This window comes from Rhinopithecus roxellana, chromosome 17 (genome assembly GCF_007565055.1).
Source record: "Rhinopithecus roxellana isolate Shanxi Qingling chromosome 17, ASM756505v1, whole genome shotgun sequence".
In the NCBI taxonomy this organism is placed as follows: domain Eukaryota; kingdom Metazoa; phylum Chordata; class Mammalia; order Primates; family Cercopithecidae; genus Rhinopithecus; species Rhinopithecus roxellana.
Genome location: NC_044565.1, coordinates 40,334,153 through 40,351,604, shown reverse-complemented (window position 1 = coordinate 40,351,604; position 17,452 = coordinate 40,334,153). Strand labels below are relative to the sequence as shown.

Below are 17,452 nucleotides of genomic sequence, written 5' to 3'. Positions count from 1 at the left end.
GAATGTTACCCGAAGGGAGCAGTTCTCTAACAGCTGTTAGGCACATCACTACAGAGACGATATTACTAAAGATATTTGAGTTTTCCCCCACCTACATAATTCACTGATGGTTTTGTTTTCTATTTCTCATCGTCTCCGTTTTCAAGTTTCTCTTCTTCTCACTCACCTATTTTATGAGACTTACCTCCTAATTACTCATATATGCACCTCTGCTTCACACTGGCAAGCCCACTGTTTGCTCTTGCCATTGCCAGCTCCAAAGCACAGCTGGCACTATAGATCTCATCTTACCCTCAAGATCAGGGCTGGGGAAGTCCACCTCTAAGCCTGCCTCCCTAAGCAGAGCAGTTTTGTTTTTTGTTTTCAAAATCTGCTGGGCAGATGGTGGAGGATGTGGGCTTCTATGTACAGAAGTGATCAGCCCTACTCCACACTCCTTTATAGGCCAGCTGAAACTCTGGGCAGAACTAGTCAATGGAAACCAGTAAGTTGGTGTTTTCTTAATGAAAATTAAAATGTTCCCAAGAATATTAATATTTTTAAACATTCACTTTAAAAAGAAAAAAAGGATTGTCTCATATTTTTTTCTCCCCTTCCTGAATGCCTAGGGGCTTAAAATAATTCAGTGGAATTTACTGCTCATCTTTTATACTTACTCAGCTTAACTAATGTTTCAGTAAATTTTTCACAGTTGATTGCAACTCGGCATAATAGATGGATGAATTGATGATAAGAAAAGAAGTAGTCTAGCAGCATACGATCATAAACGTCATCTTTGCCCTGAAGGTTAAAGATGATAAAATGGTTGCACTTAAATTGTATAATAAAGAGCATATTTTGTGCAAATGTAATAAGTTTAACTAAAAAGCTGATTCAATATTTATATTTATATTCTGTAAGAACCTAGTTTTAAAATCCAAATTTCTAGTAATGTTATGATCTTGTCATAAGTTTATTTTCAGTGTGCAAATGCTATCAGTTAAAATTACCCATTATTTCTATATACTTTAATAAAGTAAAATTACTGTAGGATTTTAAAATTTGACACTTTAGCTCTACAGACATGAAGAAAAATGAATTAAGTTTGACTTTTGAAATAGATTCCAAGTTATTCCTATAATGTTAATTATTTTAAATATTTTATCTTGTAAGAACTTCTCAAGTATACTGAAGATCCAAAGATGGCAAGCAAGGGAGAGTGTGAATGAAGTGTGGGTAAAGAAAGATAAAGGGAAAAATTGTTTTTAAAAAAGTTGAAACTAAGATAAATTATCCTGTATCAATGTACCTTGTCTCTATAATTTAGAATTGGCATTATTTTAGAATATGAGTTAGAAGAAAGGAACCAGACTAAAAATGATGACAAATCTATCAATCAATGATATTATGCGTAAGTCAAAGGAATATAATTTAAGGGAAGTAGAAGAAGTCATTGATTATATGGCCAAATTAAAAAAAAAAACAGTACCTAATGACTTTTCAAATTTAGATATACGACCCAGTTATAATTTAGCCTAGTGACAAATATTAAGACTATTAAGGTAGTTTTTGAGGGGAAAAAAAACTTACTACTTGTGCTTATTGTTGATTTTGCAAATGTTCAACCAACATTTCAGAGCACTAAAAGGAAAAAGTCCAAATGAATCTAATCTTCTTAGGATCCACAAAATTGGTCACTTAAGTCTAACCTACTCATAACTGCCAGGGGAAAAATTTCAAATTACTTTGTACTACAGCAACATGGATTTTCCTGGCATCCCAACATACCTTACTGGTTTCCACCATTGTGGGCAAGAGGCACATATTGAGTTCAGGGCGCGGAGGCCGAATATTGCTTTTCCCTCCTATTAGCTTGATATTTTCTCGACAAGGGAAATAAGGTCCAAGAGACACTAAGATATTAAAAGTGTACAATAAGAATAAATGGAAAAAATAAATCTCCATGCTTCAGTGTGCAGAACGATTAAATGCGAACCATATTGAAGTACTGTGCTAGATAAATACGTACTTGGCATATTACTGTGATGGTAAGTACAATGGTTGTGTTGTAGAAAGGGAACCAGAGTATGAAGAAAATCATGGGGACTCAAAAGTACAAGTTCCTTGAGGACATCTGAAAATAAAAACAAAGTTTGGGTAGCAAAAAATTAGGGTTATATCTGCCTGCTACTTTCAATCTTACAAATCCTATGATTGCCTCACTGCAACCAGTTTAATGAGTCTAAAACTAAGCTCCTGACACGAGTAGAAATTCTGTCTCATGCTCAACCAAGACTAGATTAGCAGAGTTATTAACTACAATAGGGCATCATGTGGAAACAAAAGATTAAAACACGATTTATTGGTATCTTGTTTAAGTATGAGATACTTTCTGGCAAAATACAGTGAGGAATTTTTTTTTTTTTCCTCTGTCTCCCAGGCTGGAGGACAGTGATGCAATCAGCTCACTACAGCCTTGAGCTCCTGGGTGCAAGTGATCCTCCTGCCTCAGCCTCCCAAGTAGCTGAAACTACAGGCATGCACCACCACACCCAGCTAATTTTTTTGTTTTCGTAGAGATGAGGTCTCACTATGTTGCCCAGGCTGGTTTTGAACTGCTGGTCTCGAGCAATCCTCTCCTGCCTAGACCTCCTGAACTGCATGGATTACAGGCATGAGCCAGCCCAGATTATTTAATATACATTGATTATGTGTCTCGTAAAATCAACCACAACAGCTTAGAAAGAAACCTAAGGTTCAAAATTCTTTTGCTCTAAGGGATAACCCTTAATCTACTTTTAACGTTTTACGATGCTGGCTGGACTGATTCTCATTCTCCAATCACACGGATGACAGACTATAGGCAGTTTCTGGTGATCACAGGTTACTGCTTATGTGCCCTTCCCCTCTTGCTAGAGAAGCAATTACACAGAATGTCAAGACGGACTGCTTATACATGATAGCCAGTTAGTTATCCACGCTATTTTGAGAAAGTGTAAAACAGTTATGGCTCTCAAGTTTCTAAGGTAGTCAAAACAAAAAAAACTATAAACTTAAAATGGGTGTCTTTTAAAAGCCACAAATTAGCATTTTATTATAAATATGCAATCAATAAAAAGATGCAATACTCAGAGCCTAAGAACAGATACTGAGAAGTATCTTTAGGCAAAAGAACTCACAGTGAAATAAGTACTCTTATCTTTTAGAATGTCAGTTTTACTTTGTAAACATTTATATGATTCAACTTTGCTTACATAGGATCACAAGATTTTAGAGCTGTAAGAAGCTAGAGATGAACTAAGGTCGGGGAGACCTTATATACATATTAAGTAATCTGCCCATTATCATGTGGGTAATTATGAGCCAGTTAAGAAATTTTCTTTATTTTCTTAGGACCTGCTAGCTAGTGTGAGTTACACATAAAAAGCACAAATATCTTTCAAACAATACAGGCTTAACATCACAGAAAAACTCACAACAATGTTCTTCCACTAGGTTTTTACACAGGTGAACTTTTCAAGTCACTTACCTATACAGGCATTTCTAAGTTCTGGAGGACTATAGGAATTAAGAAGAGTTAACAGTTTATGGGCAAATTCAATTCGCTCCTGCCACTGGATTAATGCTTGTTTCACATCTGCAAACATAAAAGCACAAATAAATATGCCACCTGAGATCCAACTTCCTCACGAATGTTGTCTACTGTAAACTATAGAATGCTAATGGTAGAAATTCAGATTAATTACAAAAACATCTTTGGTGAAAGCTAAGTCATTTTCATGAGATGATTACTGCTAATGTTAAACCTGCTCGATTTCTTAAAGAACATATTTCATTGATAATATGCCCCACTTTCTAGAAATGTATATGAAGAAGTTCAGAGTTCACACTATCTTACAGGGACATAAGAGAGGTATGTTTTATAGTTAACCTCGCTTGAAACTGCAAATGATCTAATCTAAGCCAAAGAAGTTTCCAGCTAGAGAATCTTTACAAAGTGCCCAACTTGTTATTGTGTTTGGAAATGTTTTCCAATCTCTGAAATCTTGATACCTGCTTGCGTATTTTTCAGCCAGGTACAAAAATATAGAAGAGCCTTCCAGCTTTACATCAGGAGTTCATGACAAACATTTCCTGATGGTTAGCTAGCTTCAGCCTCATCTTCTGTGCATAAACTAGGATAAAAACAATTTCTCTGGGGCACATGATTTTAAGACCTTCTCTCTAATAGTAGCACTAACAAAAAATAAGAAGTAGGAATGACCAAACCTTTTCTCTGAAGATAAGGGCGTGTAGACTTCAAAACCGAAAGAAATATTGACAGAAGTTCTACTAAATCTCCAGTCACATGGCAAGCTGTAGCTTCGTGATACATCATGTGCAAAGTGTTGAAAGACTACAAATGATTTGAAAAAATTGAAAACTTAATTTCATTTTTACTTACTGAGCCACAAAATGGTAGTACTCGTCCTCTATGATAGATGTTTTCAGACTCAGACTGTGTGTGCACATGTGTGCAAAGCAAATGTATTTGCTTTCTATCCTGAAGTTAAATTCTCTCATTAAGCTCTTTTAAACATTCCTCACCTTCGGAGTTCTGCTATTTTGTGTGTATATTCTAGTCTGAAGAAATAGTTTCATTACATTTTTTTTCAAAAAGTACTTGCTCTAAGATTGTAAGTCTTCGAAATTACAAAGCAGTAGGTCACAAAAGATTAGGGAGAATAGGCAAAAGCTTAACTAACTTTCCAGGGCCTCTGTCCAAAGACAATGGTAAAGTGACTGTCAGCCATACTCAAAACAGTAGGCCTGAAAGAGGTAAAATACAGCTGCAAAAGGTAGGAATTCATTTCCTTTATATTGGCTTGTTAAATCTTTTAATTCCTTTAACTGTATTAGCTTAATTAAACCCTTAGTTTTTTCCCTATTTTACTATACAGCACCCTTCTTTGAATCCTCTTCAACCAGTTCACTACAGCTTACACACTATCTATAACACCCACAGTTCAAAGGTTAAAATTTTTAGCCCAGAACCTGCGGCAGTACCTAATATGAACAATGTACTTGTAAAGTATTTAACCTGTAAGCTGTGAGGACAGGAACCAGGTATGTCTTGTTCACTGCTGTGTCCCTAGTACCTAGCACAGTGCTTGGCACAGAGGTAGTCATTTAAACATCTGTTGCATTAAAAAAATTTTTTTTTCTAAAAACACAACTACAGCAGCATAAACATCTGTTGCATTTTAAAGAATGAAATGCTTACTACTCCTCTTCACATACCTTTTTTAAATACTTAGCCTTCCTCAAACATAACCAATATTTCTTTGCCTCAGTGCTTATTGTCATTTATCTAAATGTTTTCCCCCTTACCTTTGCAAATCCACATTCTTCAAAGTGTAAACCTGTTCTCTTATTTTTTATTACCATTAACTGAAAAAACATCCTACTTTTGAATTCTTACGGTACTCTTGGCATGTTTATTAGGCTAAAGGGCTCAATGTACCTCTGGTGACTTTGTAGCCATCTGATACTTGTGGATGTTCAAGAATTATAGGAAGCATAAACGGCTGATTTTAACCCTGTAATAGTCCTTCTGGTTTTCTCTGAGGATGGTGTGAAAGGAAAATATCTTGGGCCCCTTCAAGCTGGGAACCGCTCAGGGCAAATCAGCCTCCCATACTATTCAAAGTCATCCCTCTACTCAATGGGATAGATGCATATTCGGACTGACTCCTTTCGAAAGATTTATCGGAGACTCAAAAGCATGCAACCATCTGTCTCTCACGTACCTATGACCGGGAAGGCCCCAGAGGAGGGAGGGGCCTTGCTTTGGGTTGTCTCCGCCTTTCTGGACGGAGCTAATGTACTTCTTACCTACAGATTGATGTCTCATCTCTCCCTAAAACGTGTAAAATCAAGCTGTGTCCTGACCACCTCGGGCATATGTCATCAGGACTTCCTGAGGCTGTGTCAAGGGCGCATCCTCAACCTTGGCAAAATAAACTTTCTAAATTAACTGAGACCTGTCTCAGATTTTCTGGGTTCACAATGGTAACCTCATTTTCTATACTCTGCCAAGTAAGTAGGCTTTTGGAAAATTATGTGTGCCCTTAATTAAATCACATGTATTTCATTTTTGTCCCTAAAAATGAATAAAACTAGTCTATTTCACTTGGCTGTTCTAAATACAAAATGATGGGAAAAGTATGGAATTACTATGGAAAAAGAAACAGCACCCTAAAAATTATTACCTAATTATTCTTGGAATATAAATTCAGGCTTACTGATCTATATAATTAAAACCTTGCCACCTGTAAAACAGTTTACCATAAACTCTAAATGTCTATAAAATAAGAAGTCTTGGTGAGAACATTAAAATGAGATATATCCACAAAGTAAAATGCAATAAAATATTTACCTCTGTCATTAGAATCAACCCTCGATTAAATACAACAAGAAGTCTGTCTTCATCAGATTCTAATAGTATTCTGAAGGCACTAGAAGAAAACAAAAAGTTCAGTTTGAGAACTCTGAATAAGAACACAACACTTAGGTGATGAAAAAATAAACAGAAATAAAATCGTCATTTAAGCTCTCTGCTTTTCTACCTACAGAAAAGAGACTGCTACATCTGTTTCCTGGAAATGTAGTATAAGGAAATAATATTAAATAAGAAACTCTAAAAACGATTATGTATATTAATATCTATCAACTCTTAATTATCTATAATGGCAGAAGATATAGGAATATTTTTAAAGTTTCCACATAAACAATGTTGGTTTTTATAATGGGCTCATCTTCTGATGGTTAAATTCTAGATAATAATAAAATTCACCCATACTATCTAAACACTAATCAGCTGGTTATTAAGAAAGAGTAACATGAAGAAAAAAATACTAAAAATGTGTCAGCCTCAAAAATAGTTTATATAATACAGTCATGTGCCACAAAATGAAATTTTGGTAAATGATGGATCACAAACACAATGGTGGTCCCATAAGATTATAATGGAGCTGATAAATTCCTATTAGCCTAGTGACTTAACAGCCATGGTAACACTCACAATGCATTACCCACATGTCTCTGATGATGCTGGTATAAACAAACCTGTTGTACTGGCCAGTCTTGTAAGTATACCACAACTATGCACAGTACATAATACTTGATAATGTTAATAAATGACTGTTACTGGTTTATGTATTTACTATAGTATCATTATTTTACTACTTATTTAAAAAAAAGTTAAATGTAAAACAGCCTTAGGCCCTACAGGAGGGACTCCAGAAGAAGGCATCATTGTCAGAGGAGATGACAGCTTTAAGCTAGTTACTGCCTCTGAAGACCTCCCAAGTGGGACAAGATGTGGAGGTGGGAGACAGAGATACTCATGATCCTGACCCTGCATAGGCCTAGCCTAATTGTGCATGTTTATGTCTTAGTTTTTAACAAAAACGTTTAAAAAGAAAAAAAATTTTAAATATGAAAATCTTACAAAGATATAAAGAAAATACTTTTGTTCAGCTATAAAATGTGTGTTTTAAGTGTTATAAGAATCAAGAAATTAAAAAAATTTATAAAGTAAAAAAAAGTTCGGTACATTAATATTAAAGAAAAAGTATTTTAAAATAAATTTAGTGTAGCTTTAGTGTACAATGTGAAGTCTACAGTAGGGTACAGTTATGTCCCAGGCCTTCACATTCCCTCACCACTAATTCATGGGCTCACCCAGGGCAACTTCCAGTCTTGCAAGCACCATTCACAGTAAGTGCCTTATACAGGTGTACCATTTTCTGTCTTTTATTTCATATTTTTACTGTACCTTTTCTATGTTTAAATATGTTTAGATACACAAATAGTTACCTTTGTGTTATAATTGCCTACAGTATTCAGTGTAGTAACAGTTTATACAGATTTACAGCCTAGGAGCAGTTGGCTATACCATATATCCTAGGTGTGCAGCAGGCGCTACTATCCAGTTGTGTGTGAGTAGTCACTCTGATGTCTGCACAATGATGAAATAGCCTAAAAACGCATTTCTCAGAATATAACCTGTTGTTATGCAATATATGACTATAATTACTCACATAGTCATATATTACTGTTAACAGGTCTTATTTTATTAGATACCAGAAAAATGTTGTTATAGATTACAACTGGAAATCCTTCTAATTTATTCCTTTCCTTTTTCAAGAAGAGTTAAGAAATGTCCAAATCATGTTTTTTCTTTTTTTGAGATTTGCTCTGTCACCCAGGCTGGAGTGCAATGGCACAATCATGGCTCACTGCAGCTTCCACCTTTTGGGCTCCAGGATCTTCCCACCTCAGCCCTGCTAGGAGCTGGGACTACAGGTGCACACCATCGCACACTAATGTATTTGCTAATTTATTTATTTGTATAGAGATGGGGTTTTACTATGCTGCCCAGGCTGCTCTACATCTTTTTTGAAATACAGTTTTAAGTAGTACACCCTGGGAAAACAATTGTATTCAAAATTAATCCGAAATTTAAAAACAATTTCTTTAAGAAACCTCGGCAACAGCATAATTTCATTGTTTACTAATGAAGACTCACATTTGAAAGCTTTCCAAAGAAGACAATCTGAAATAACCTCATCTTAGATTAAGTAGCTTAAGATATTACAGTGAAGTCTTCAGTAAAGTACCATTTTTTTAAAAAAGTGCCTAATAAAAAACATTTCCAAGTCTTAGATGTAATACATAGAATTTTAAGAAATTAGCCTGAACTTTATTTCTATAGGTAAGGGTAATTAATGGTAATTTGTAGTAGTTCCTGTAACCATTCAATAACTTCTGTAGTTCTGAAAAATTAATCATAAAGATTATGTTTTATAATTTTGGCCAAGTCGTATAGCAAGGCCAGATAGATATATTTGGGCTAAACAGAATGTAAAACATTAAAAGACTCATCCAAAGGTGCAGAAAACTTTCTGAAGGCCTCTAGAACAGAACTCTCAAGTCTAAGGATAAATTGCCCTAAACAAGACAATTCAAGCTTTGGGTAAAAGGCTGTACATTAAAGTTCCTTTCAACCCTAAAATGATAAAACATACACAAATACAAACCAAAGCCAGATCAAGAACTGTTTAAAAGTAGTTCATGAACCTTCAAAATGTTAAGTTCTTCCAAAGTGGCTACATGCACAAATGCTTCCCCAATGTAAATAACATCAAAAGGATGGTCTTCATCTCACTTGAAAAAAGACAAAACTAAAAACATCTTTTTACCTTATTAAAGTAGTCCAGCAGGAGCGGCCATCTAAGCAACGTAAGTAACAACTTATGGTTGTTTTCTTGAACTGTTTAATATCTTCTAATTCTTCTTCTCTCATATCTGGCCTCTGAGCTATAAACAGCTGCATCAGGTTAAATAGTTCTTCTACTGCCTAAAAAATCCAAATAAGCCATATGATCTTTTAACCCTATAGCATTTTAGAGGGTCAGTTTCTCATTTCTATGTTCACTAACCAACCCTTAAAACTATACGAATAAGTTAGATTATACTACCATTCAGAGATAGTTATAAAATTAGTAACAAATTCTATTTAAAAAAATTTGGCCAGGCGCGGTGGCTCACGCCTAGCACTTTGGGAGGCCAAGGCGGGCAGATTGCCTGAGCTCAGGAGTTCGAGACCAGCCAGGGCAACATGATGAAACCCTGTCTCTACTAAAATACAAATAATAATAATAATAATAATGATAATAAACACTAAAAGAACTCAGCAAATCTTAAAATACAAGTTTAGAAAGAGTAAAAACTGTAAGTGAATACAATTCATTTTTAGTCTTACTACTGCTTAAAGCACTACTTTTGTAACTTCAAATGTAAACCCAGAGGCATGTCACACCATCTCCTACCCACTTTTTCTTTAATGAGAAATCATTACTTGGCCGGGCGCGGTGGCTCAAGCCTGTAATCCCAGCACTTTGGGAGGCCGAGACGGGCGGATCACGAGGTCACGAGATCGAGACCATCCTGGCTAACATGGTGAAACCCCGTCTCTACTAAAAAAATACAAAAAACTAGCCGGGTGAGGTGGCGGGCGCCTATAGTCCCAGCTACTCGGGAGGCTGAGGCAGGAGAATGGCCTAAACCCAGGAGGCGGAGCTTGCAGTGAGCTGAGATCTGGCCACTGCACTCCAGCCTGGGCGACAGAGCAAGACTCTGTCTCAAAAAAAAAAAAAAAAAAAAAAAAACATTACTTTGTCACAAAGATTTTAAATGCCTAAATAATCCTTAAATTAATAGTGCATATGAGGTAATCCTTTGTTCCAACATTTAAAATGCTTTTCTAGAATGATGCTCAGTCCAAGTTCCTGATGAATAAAAAGTAAAAACAAACATTTTAGTAAAATCACTAGCTGTGATTTTATAGACTCATATGCACATGTCGGGAGAGGACTGCTCTTCTAACACATATTTGTCAATGAACTGAAACCCCCAGCTTATTTTTCAAAGCAAAAAACTAAGTACCATTTTCATGAAAATTTCTAATAGATAAGGACATTCGACAGTAAAAGACATTACATTTCACTGATGTCAAGGGCAAGAAATAACATGGAGGGATACATTCTAACTCAACTAGTACTTATCAAAAGTATATTTAATTCTGGACATCACATCTAGTAACTAGATCAAATATTATTTACGTGAATATGATACAGACAAATTCATTGAAACTTAGTAAATCCTATCCTGACCCCTTTTAAGTCAGAAAGATTGACATTCTTATGGCATTGGTTTTGAATTTCTTGGCACTTGTACACTCACTTTCTTTCCTGCATTGTAGGGATTCTGATTTTTTCTTTTGAGACAGAGTCTTGCTTTGTTGCCCAGGCTTTAGTACAATGGCTCAATGAAGCCTCAATCTCCTGGGCTCAAGCAATTCTCCCACCTCAGCCTCCCAAGTAGCTGGGACTATAGGTGCACACCACTACACCCGGCTACTTTTGTATTTTTTGTAGAGATGGAATTTCGGCATGTTGCCCAGGCTGGTCTTGAACTCCTGGGCTCAAGGGATCCGCATGCCTTGGCCTCCCAAAGTGCTTAAATTAGAGGTGTGAGCCACTGTGCTGGCCTAGGATTCTAATTTCCTCTGACTAGAAATTAGGTTATTCTTCCCAGGTGTGAGATTCTATACAACTCATTACATCATCTAGAAAAAACAATCTGATCTATAAAGGACGGTCTATCTTTAAAGTATAGTTTACAACAGAGAATAAGAGGCAACAGTGAAAAGCATTATCCAGGTTTGACAGTTTTACATTGAGGGGAGGAAACTTAATATAAAACCTACACATAGTCTGCAGAGAAAAAGGGACCCAATTTAGATCGCATGTACATGTATCTTGACTGATCTCTTAAGCATTTCATTTGTTTGGATGCAGCTTGACAAAAAATACTGGGGAATACTACTAGCTTTAGATACAAAATTGTCTAGCTCACAGTTTAGCACAGCATGTAGATATTGATACAAATATCTGATTTTTAAATAGCAAAGTACTCAATTCCTTAAAACTGTACCATAAAGCTGACTTTTTTCATTAGGCACACATGAAGAATACATTTACAAAACCACAAATTAGAAAACAGGTAAGTTTTACTAGATATGAAACTTTAACTTCACCCTAAGAAAAGTTATCTTCACAGTTATCAATTTTATAACAACATAGCATTTTATATATGTATTTAAGAAAACAAATATACATTAAGTTCTTAAGAAGGAATGGTGAGATGATTCTATATTCTGCCACCACTTCCCACAAGGGAAAAAACAGGTATTTCCAATCTATTTGAGGATACAGATAAAAGAGTATCAATTTTACTCACTCCAGGGTATTGGCTGGCATGTGGTGTAAGATTCTTAAAGGCCCACTGGATGTTCTGGTGAGAAGCCAGTTGTCGTGTGAATGCAGGAGACTGCTCACAGCAGAGCCTCAGAATGCCATAGTAGGCAGGCAGCATCCCACGGTTAAAAAGCACCACATCCTGATCATCATGGTCAGCAAGGATGTAATTGAAGGCAATGTTCTTGGTTACCACTGGGTTCTGAACAATAAGGCGGATATTCTCTGGACAGTCAGCACAGACATTGTACCAAAATGAAAGCAAAGCCTGTTTATTGTGATTTGTAGCTATTGCTGGCTCAGAGAGTTTAGGCTGGAAAAGGTTCCACAAATCCATGAAATATGTGGAAAACATCAGCTTCTCAGTTTTGGAAATTAAACAGTAAGTCATAAAGCTAAAATAGGGCACTAGCTTTGTAGTGCCATGAACAGCAGCATCAACATAAAGTTTGGCTCTTGAGAGCAAACCAAGGAGCACGTTGTAGACCTGATGTAGGACTACTGTTGTGTCTGGACTGAGTGGAAGGTCCCGGGTTGGGATGTGCAAAGACCTTGTTGACCGGAACATCTGACGGAATGAATTGCTTGGTATAAGGGACACCAGAAGATAAGCTGCAGCTACAAAATGTAAAACAAAACTGTCAGATCCTTGTAAGATATAAAATAGACTGAATAGCAGTCATTAATCACAAAGCCACTGCTCCCTTTAATAATTCAAATGAATAAAAAGGGACACGAACATCTCTTTTAGTATCTTTCTGCTTTCCCCTTGGCCCCACAAAAAGATCCCAAGGGGTGATAAAAATAGATACCTTCTATTCTGCCATTGTTATTTTTGAAGTGGGAATAATTTTTAAACCACTTTTCTTTAGCTTGCCTAAGATGCAGAATTTTCCCACTTTATCTTTTATTTCTTCTCAGGAAGTAGTATGATTTAACAGAGGGAACTCAGCATTTGTAGTCAGAAGATCTACCAGAAGGTGCCTGAGAAGGTCAAACCATTTAATATTCTACAGTCTTAGTTTTCTTCTTAATTGAAAAACAATGATAAATTACTTTGTAATAACTTACAGATATGGTAAAATGTACTTAAGTTATAAAGACAGAAATAGATATACATAAAAGTTCATATATAAGATTACATATATGCTCATTATAGAACATTATGGAAAATCTTTAAAAGTCTTCTAAGGCTAACCTTACACCAAAGGAAATAATTGGGTGTTGAACTGTAACCAGATAATATACACTTAAGTTATAAAGAAAGAATGAGATACACATAAAAGTCCTATTTGATTACATATAGGCTAATTATAGAACATTAACTTTGGAAAATCTTTAAAAATCTTTTAAGGCTAAACTTACACCCAAGGAAGGAACTGGGTGTTAAACTTACTAAGCCTATGTTATAATGCTGAGGGGTTAATGACTTATTAGTTGCGTTAACCTGTAAAAGCAGTTACTATCAACAAAGCATTGACCTAGGTGCTGTATAAACTTCTCATTTAATCCTCACAATCACCCTGGATGGAGTTAACAGTGCTCTGGAAAATCCGAATCTTGGAGAAGCAAAGACCAAAGTCACACAGATAAAGAGGTGGAGCCTAGGTTTTGCCTTGAGAAACAATGATGATGATAACGATAATGGTAAAACAATAATAGTAATAACTATAATAAGAATTGTAAACCTTTACTGAATGTATACTATTGGACACCATAACTTTATGTGTTAGGCATTGTGTTTATTATCCCCACTTTTACTCAGGCTTACAACGATGGGGCTATCTCAGCTTACACAGCTAGTGGCAGAGCTGGGATTCAAATCCAGCCTATCAGATTCACAGGTTAATGCTCCTACCATTCGCTACGGAACCTCCTCAAGATTCTCGAATGTCTGAGTTTGAGTTCTTTTCAGTACAACCATTACTTGTCTTCCCCTATTCTAACGATAATTTGTTAATTTCCATTGTACTGTCAAAGCAAACAAAGTTAGGGTTTCTAAAATTAATTTTAGTTTATCTTACAAATTTATTTCCAAATTAAACTGTGTGCATAACTTTCTAGGTATTTCTTTACCTATATACTAGTCTTCTTAGTCAGAATTTTTAAGGCTCAGTTTTTTAACAAATATAAAAACCTGGCATGTAGGTATCACCCTGATCATTTTTTGCATAAAACTGCAATTGAGAAAAAGTAATTTATGATTTAAAAAAGTCATTTGGCTGGGTGCGGTGTCTCATGCCTGTAATCCCGGCACTTTGGGAGGCTGAGGCGGGCAGATTATCTGAGGTCAGGGGTTCAAGATCAGCCTGGCCAACATGGTGAAACCGGATCTCTACTAAGAATACAAAAATTAGCTGGGCGTGGTGGTGAGTGCCTGTAATCCCAGCTACTCAGGAGGCTGAGGCACAAGAATCACTTGAACTCTGGAGGTGGAGGCTGCAGTGAGCTGAGATCGCAGCACCACATCCCAGCCTGGGCGATGGGACAAGACTCCATCTCAAAAAAAAAAAAAAAATGTCATTTGGTTGGTTTGAGTTATATACTTTCACTTCAACATTTCATTGGGACAATTTTTTGGACACATTATAAGGTTGGAAAGAACTCTACTAAGACCAAGACCTACCACTGAGATTCTACAATTAACATTTTACTTTGCTTTATCATATACCTAACCACCTCTTCTTTTCCTATAAAAGCTACTTGCTTTTAAATAAAAGGGAAATTCTGCTACAGAAAAAATACAACTTTAAAATTATGTTTTTCTTTAAGAACAGATAGGAGGGTTAATTTGGAAGAAAAGGCCATCTTGCCATTTGGTTAACTGCCTTCCTCTAACTTAAGAGTCCCTGGATATAGCTGTATGTTACAAAAAACGTTAAGTCTACTTCCATGTCTATATGGCAACTCTAAGACACTGACGTCTCATTTTTCTTCTTTTCTCTATATTAAAAGTTCTCACTTATTTTGTTGTATTTAGAAGTATTTCTATGAAGCTTTTATACACGTTATTTTAATTCTTATTCTAAGTTATACTAATTCTATTCAAATATTTGGACTCTTATCAAGCTACAGCACAAGCACTTTTTCATATTACTACATAGTCTTCACATATCATAATTTTAAAATGATGCATTATAACAATGTTTCCCAACTGAACAGTTTAAAATTTTTCACTACTATAAATCATGCTGTTGGGCATCCATATACTTTACACTAATATCCCTAAAATAGTATTACTGAGATTAAAAGGACACACTGGCTGGGCACAGTGGCTCACGCCTATAATCCAGCACTTTGGGAGGCCGAGGTGGGCGGATCACGAGGTCAGGAGTTTGTGACCAGCCTGACCAATATGGTGAAACCCCGACTCTATTAAAAATACAAAAAAATTAGCCAGGCAAGGTGGTGGGTGCCTGTAATCCCAGGTACTCAGAAGGCTGAGGCAGGAGAATCGCTTGAACCCGGGAGGCAGAGGTTGCAGTGAGCCGAGATTGCGCCACTACACTCCAGCCTGGGTTACAGAGCAAGACTCCATCCCGAAAAAAAAAAAAAAGTAAGAAAATAAAAATAAATAAATAAAAGGGCATACAATTTTTAAGAACCTTGGTAAAGATCTGTTAAATTGTCTTTCATAAGGGTAATATTAAACAATGCCACTGCAGTGTACAAGAATGCCATTTCCTCAGCACTGTCATCAGTATTAGGCATAGTAGCTGGCTGAAAAACCTTTTTGGGGGTTTAAGGTAGTATTTTTTTTTTTTTTGGTTTTATGGTCAGTGGTCAAGACATGAATGCCAACCAGCACACATCTCTGTAAGAGCACACAGCTCTCACATAGCTCTTGGCTGTGTGCTCTTACAAAGATCCTATTAAGGCAGAGTTAACTAAACTTGCAGGAAAAAAAAAAGGCCCATGAGCAGAGTGCCCATGCCAATCCTTATGTGTTCACTCCACTGAAAGGTGCTTCTCTCAAATGAACCTTCTATTTTAAAATAAGCAGAACCATTTCGATACACCCCCCTTACCTAGTTTTCCCCATAGTTAACATTTTATGATGGTACGTTTGTTGTGACTAAGGAACTAACACAAGTACATTACTACTAACCAAACTCTCAACTTTAGATTTCACTTGTTTTGCCCTAATGTCCTTTTTTTGTTCCAGGATCCCATCTAGTATACATTACAGCTAGTCATTATGTCTCCTTAACTTCCTCTTGGCTGTGACAGTTTCTTAGATTTTCCTTGTTTCTAATGACCTTTACAGTTTCAAGGAATATTGGTCAGGTATTTCATAGAATGTCCCTCAATCTGAGTTTGTCTGATGTGTGTCACGGTTAGATTCACGTTATGGGTTTTTGGAAGGAAGACCACAAGAGATGAAGTGCCTTTTGCCATCACGCCATATCAAGGGTACATACTATCAACCTCATCAATCAACAATGATGTTAACCTTTATCACCCGGCTGAGTTTTATCTGTAAAGTTTCTTCAATGTAAAGTTACTTCCCCCACACCCCACTCCTTGGAAGAAAGTCACTAAGCTCATACTCAAGGAGTGAGGAATTAAGCTCCACCTCCTGGGGAGATGTGTACATAAATTATATGGAATTCTTTTGTATGGGAGATTTGTTTCTTCTCCATTTATTTATTCAATCATTTATTTCTACTAAGTATGGACTCATGAATATTTATTTTATCCTTGGGGTTATAATCCAGTGCTACATAATTTATTTTGTTACTCAAATTGTTCCAGCTTTGGCCACTGGGAGTTCTTTTCAGGTTAGCTCTGTGTTTCTTTGACATACCCCCACCATTTTGATTTTTGAGTACTTTCACTGTCTGGCACTATAGAATATTCCACACTCATCTTGTATATTCCCTGCCCTAGCCCTAAAATCAGTGATTTATCCTAGGAGCTGTGAATTCTTTTACTGGAGAATGGTGTTCAGAATCCAACATCTGGGCCAGGTGCGGTGGCTCACACCTGTAATCCCAACACTTTGGGAGACAGAGGTGGGCGGATCACTTGAGGTCAGGAGTTCCAGACCAGCCTGGCCAACATGGTGAAACTCTGTCTCTACTAAAAATACAAAAATTAGCTGAGTGTGGTGGGGTGCACCTGTTATCTCAGCTACTCAGGAGGCTAACATGAATCAGTTGAACCCAAAAGGCAGAAGTTGCAGTGTGCTGAGATTGAACCACTGCACTCCAGCCTGAGCAACAGAGTGAAACTGTCTCAAAAACAAACAAAAAAAGAATCCAACATCTGGATTCCAGATGTTTTTATTGCTACTTAAGTATCACTGACTGTAAGACCTTCTCAGCAAATAGAAAAGTTTATAATAATTATAAGAAATTTAAAAATTAGATTTTCATGTTTTGAACTATCAAAATAACATCTTCTATGTTTATTTCCAAGCAACTTTCTATTTTGTGAATTGTTTCTGATATTTGTCTACCTAAGATCTTTTTTACTGGCTTGTGTACAACTTAAAGTGTTTATATAACTCTCATGATTTCAGCCAATATTTTTTCTCAGCTTATGTCTTTATTATCTTTTTATCCTTAACCTTCTCAAAAGTTATTTTTGAGACAGAATTTTCTAAG

General features: G+C 36.2%; 1 protein-coding gene across 7 annotated transcripts in view; it reads right to left on the bottom strand.

Moving 5' to 3' along the window:
* Positions 1–17,452, bottom strand: part of USP34 (ubiquitin specific peptidase 34) — a 291,125-nt gene that overhangs the window by 16,847 nt on the left and 256,826 nt on the right. For 3 of the 7 annotated variants that reach the window (XM_030921651.1, XM_030921650.1, XM_030921652.1), the window contains exons 68-75: positions 11,827–12,461; positions 9,225–9,382; positions 6,398–6,476; positions 4,249–4,375; positions 3,509–3,616; positions 2,009–2,113; positions 1,768–1,892; positions 657–780 (exon numbers count right to left, since the gene is read on the bottom strand). In XM_030921651.1, the coding sequence (XP_030777511.1) occupies positions 657–780; positions 1,768–1,892; positions 2,009–2,113; positions 3,509–3,616; positions 4,249–4,375; positions 6,398–6,476; positions 9,225–9,382; positions 11,827–12,461 (1,461 nt within the window). Of the gene's footprint in view, positions 1–656; positions 781–1,767; positions 1,893–2,008; positions 2,114–3,508; positions 3,617–4,248; positions 4,376–6,397; positions 6,477–9,224; positions 9,383–11,826; positions 12,462–17,452 lie in introns of those variants that run through there. The other 4 variants (XM_030921653.1, XM_030921654.1, XR_004054449.1 and 1 more) reach the window with 3 other exon arrangements.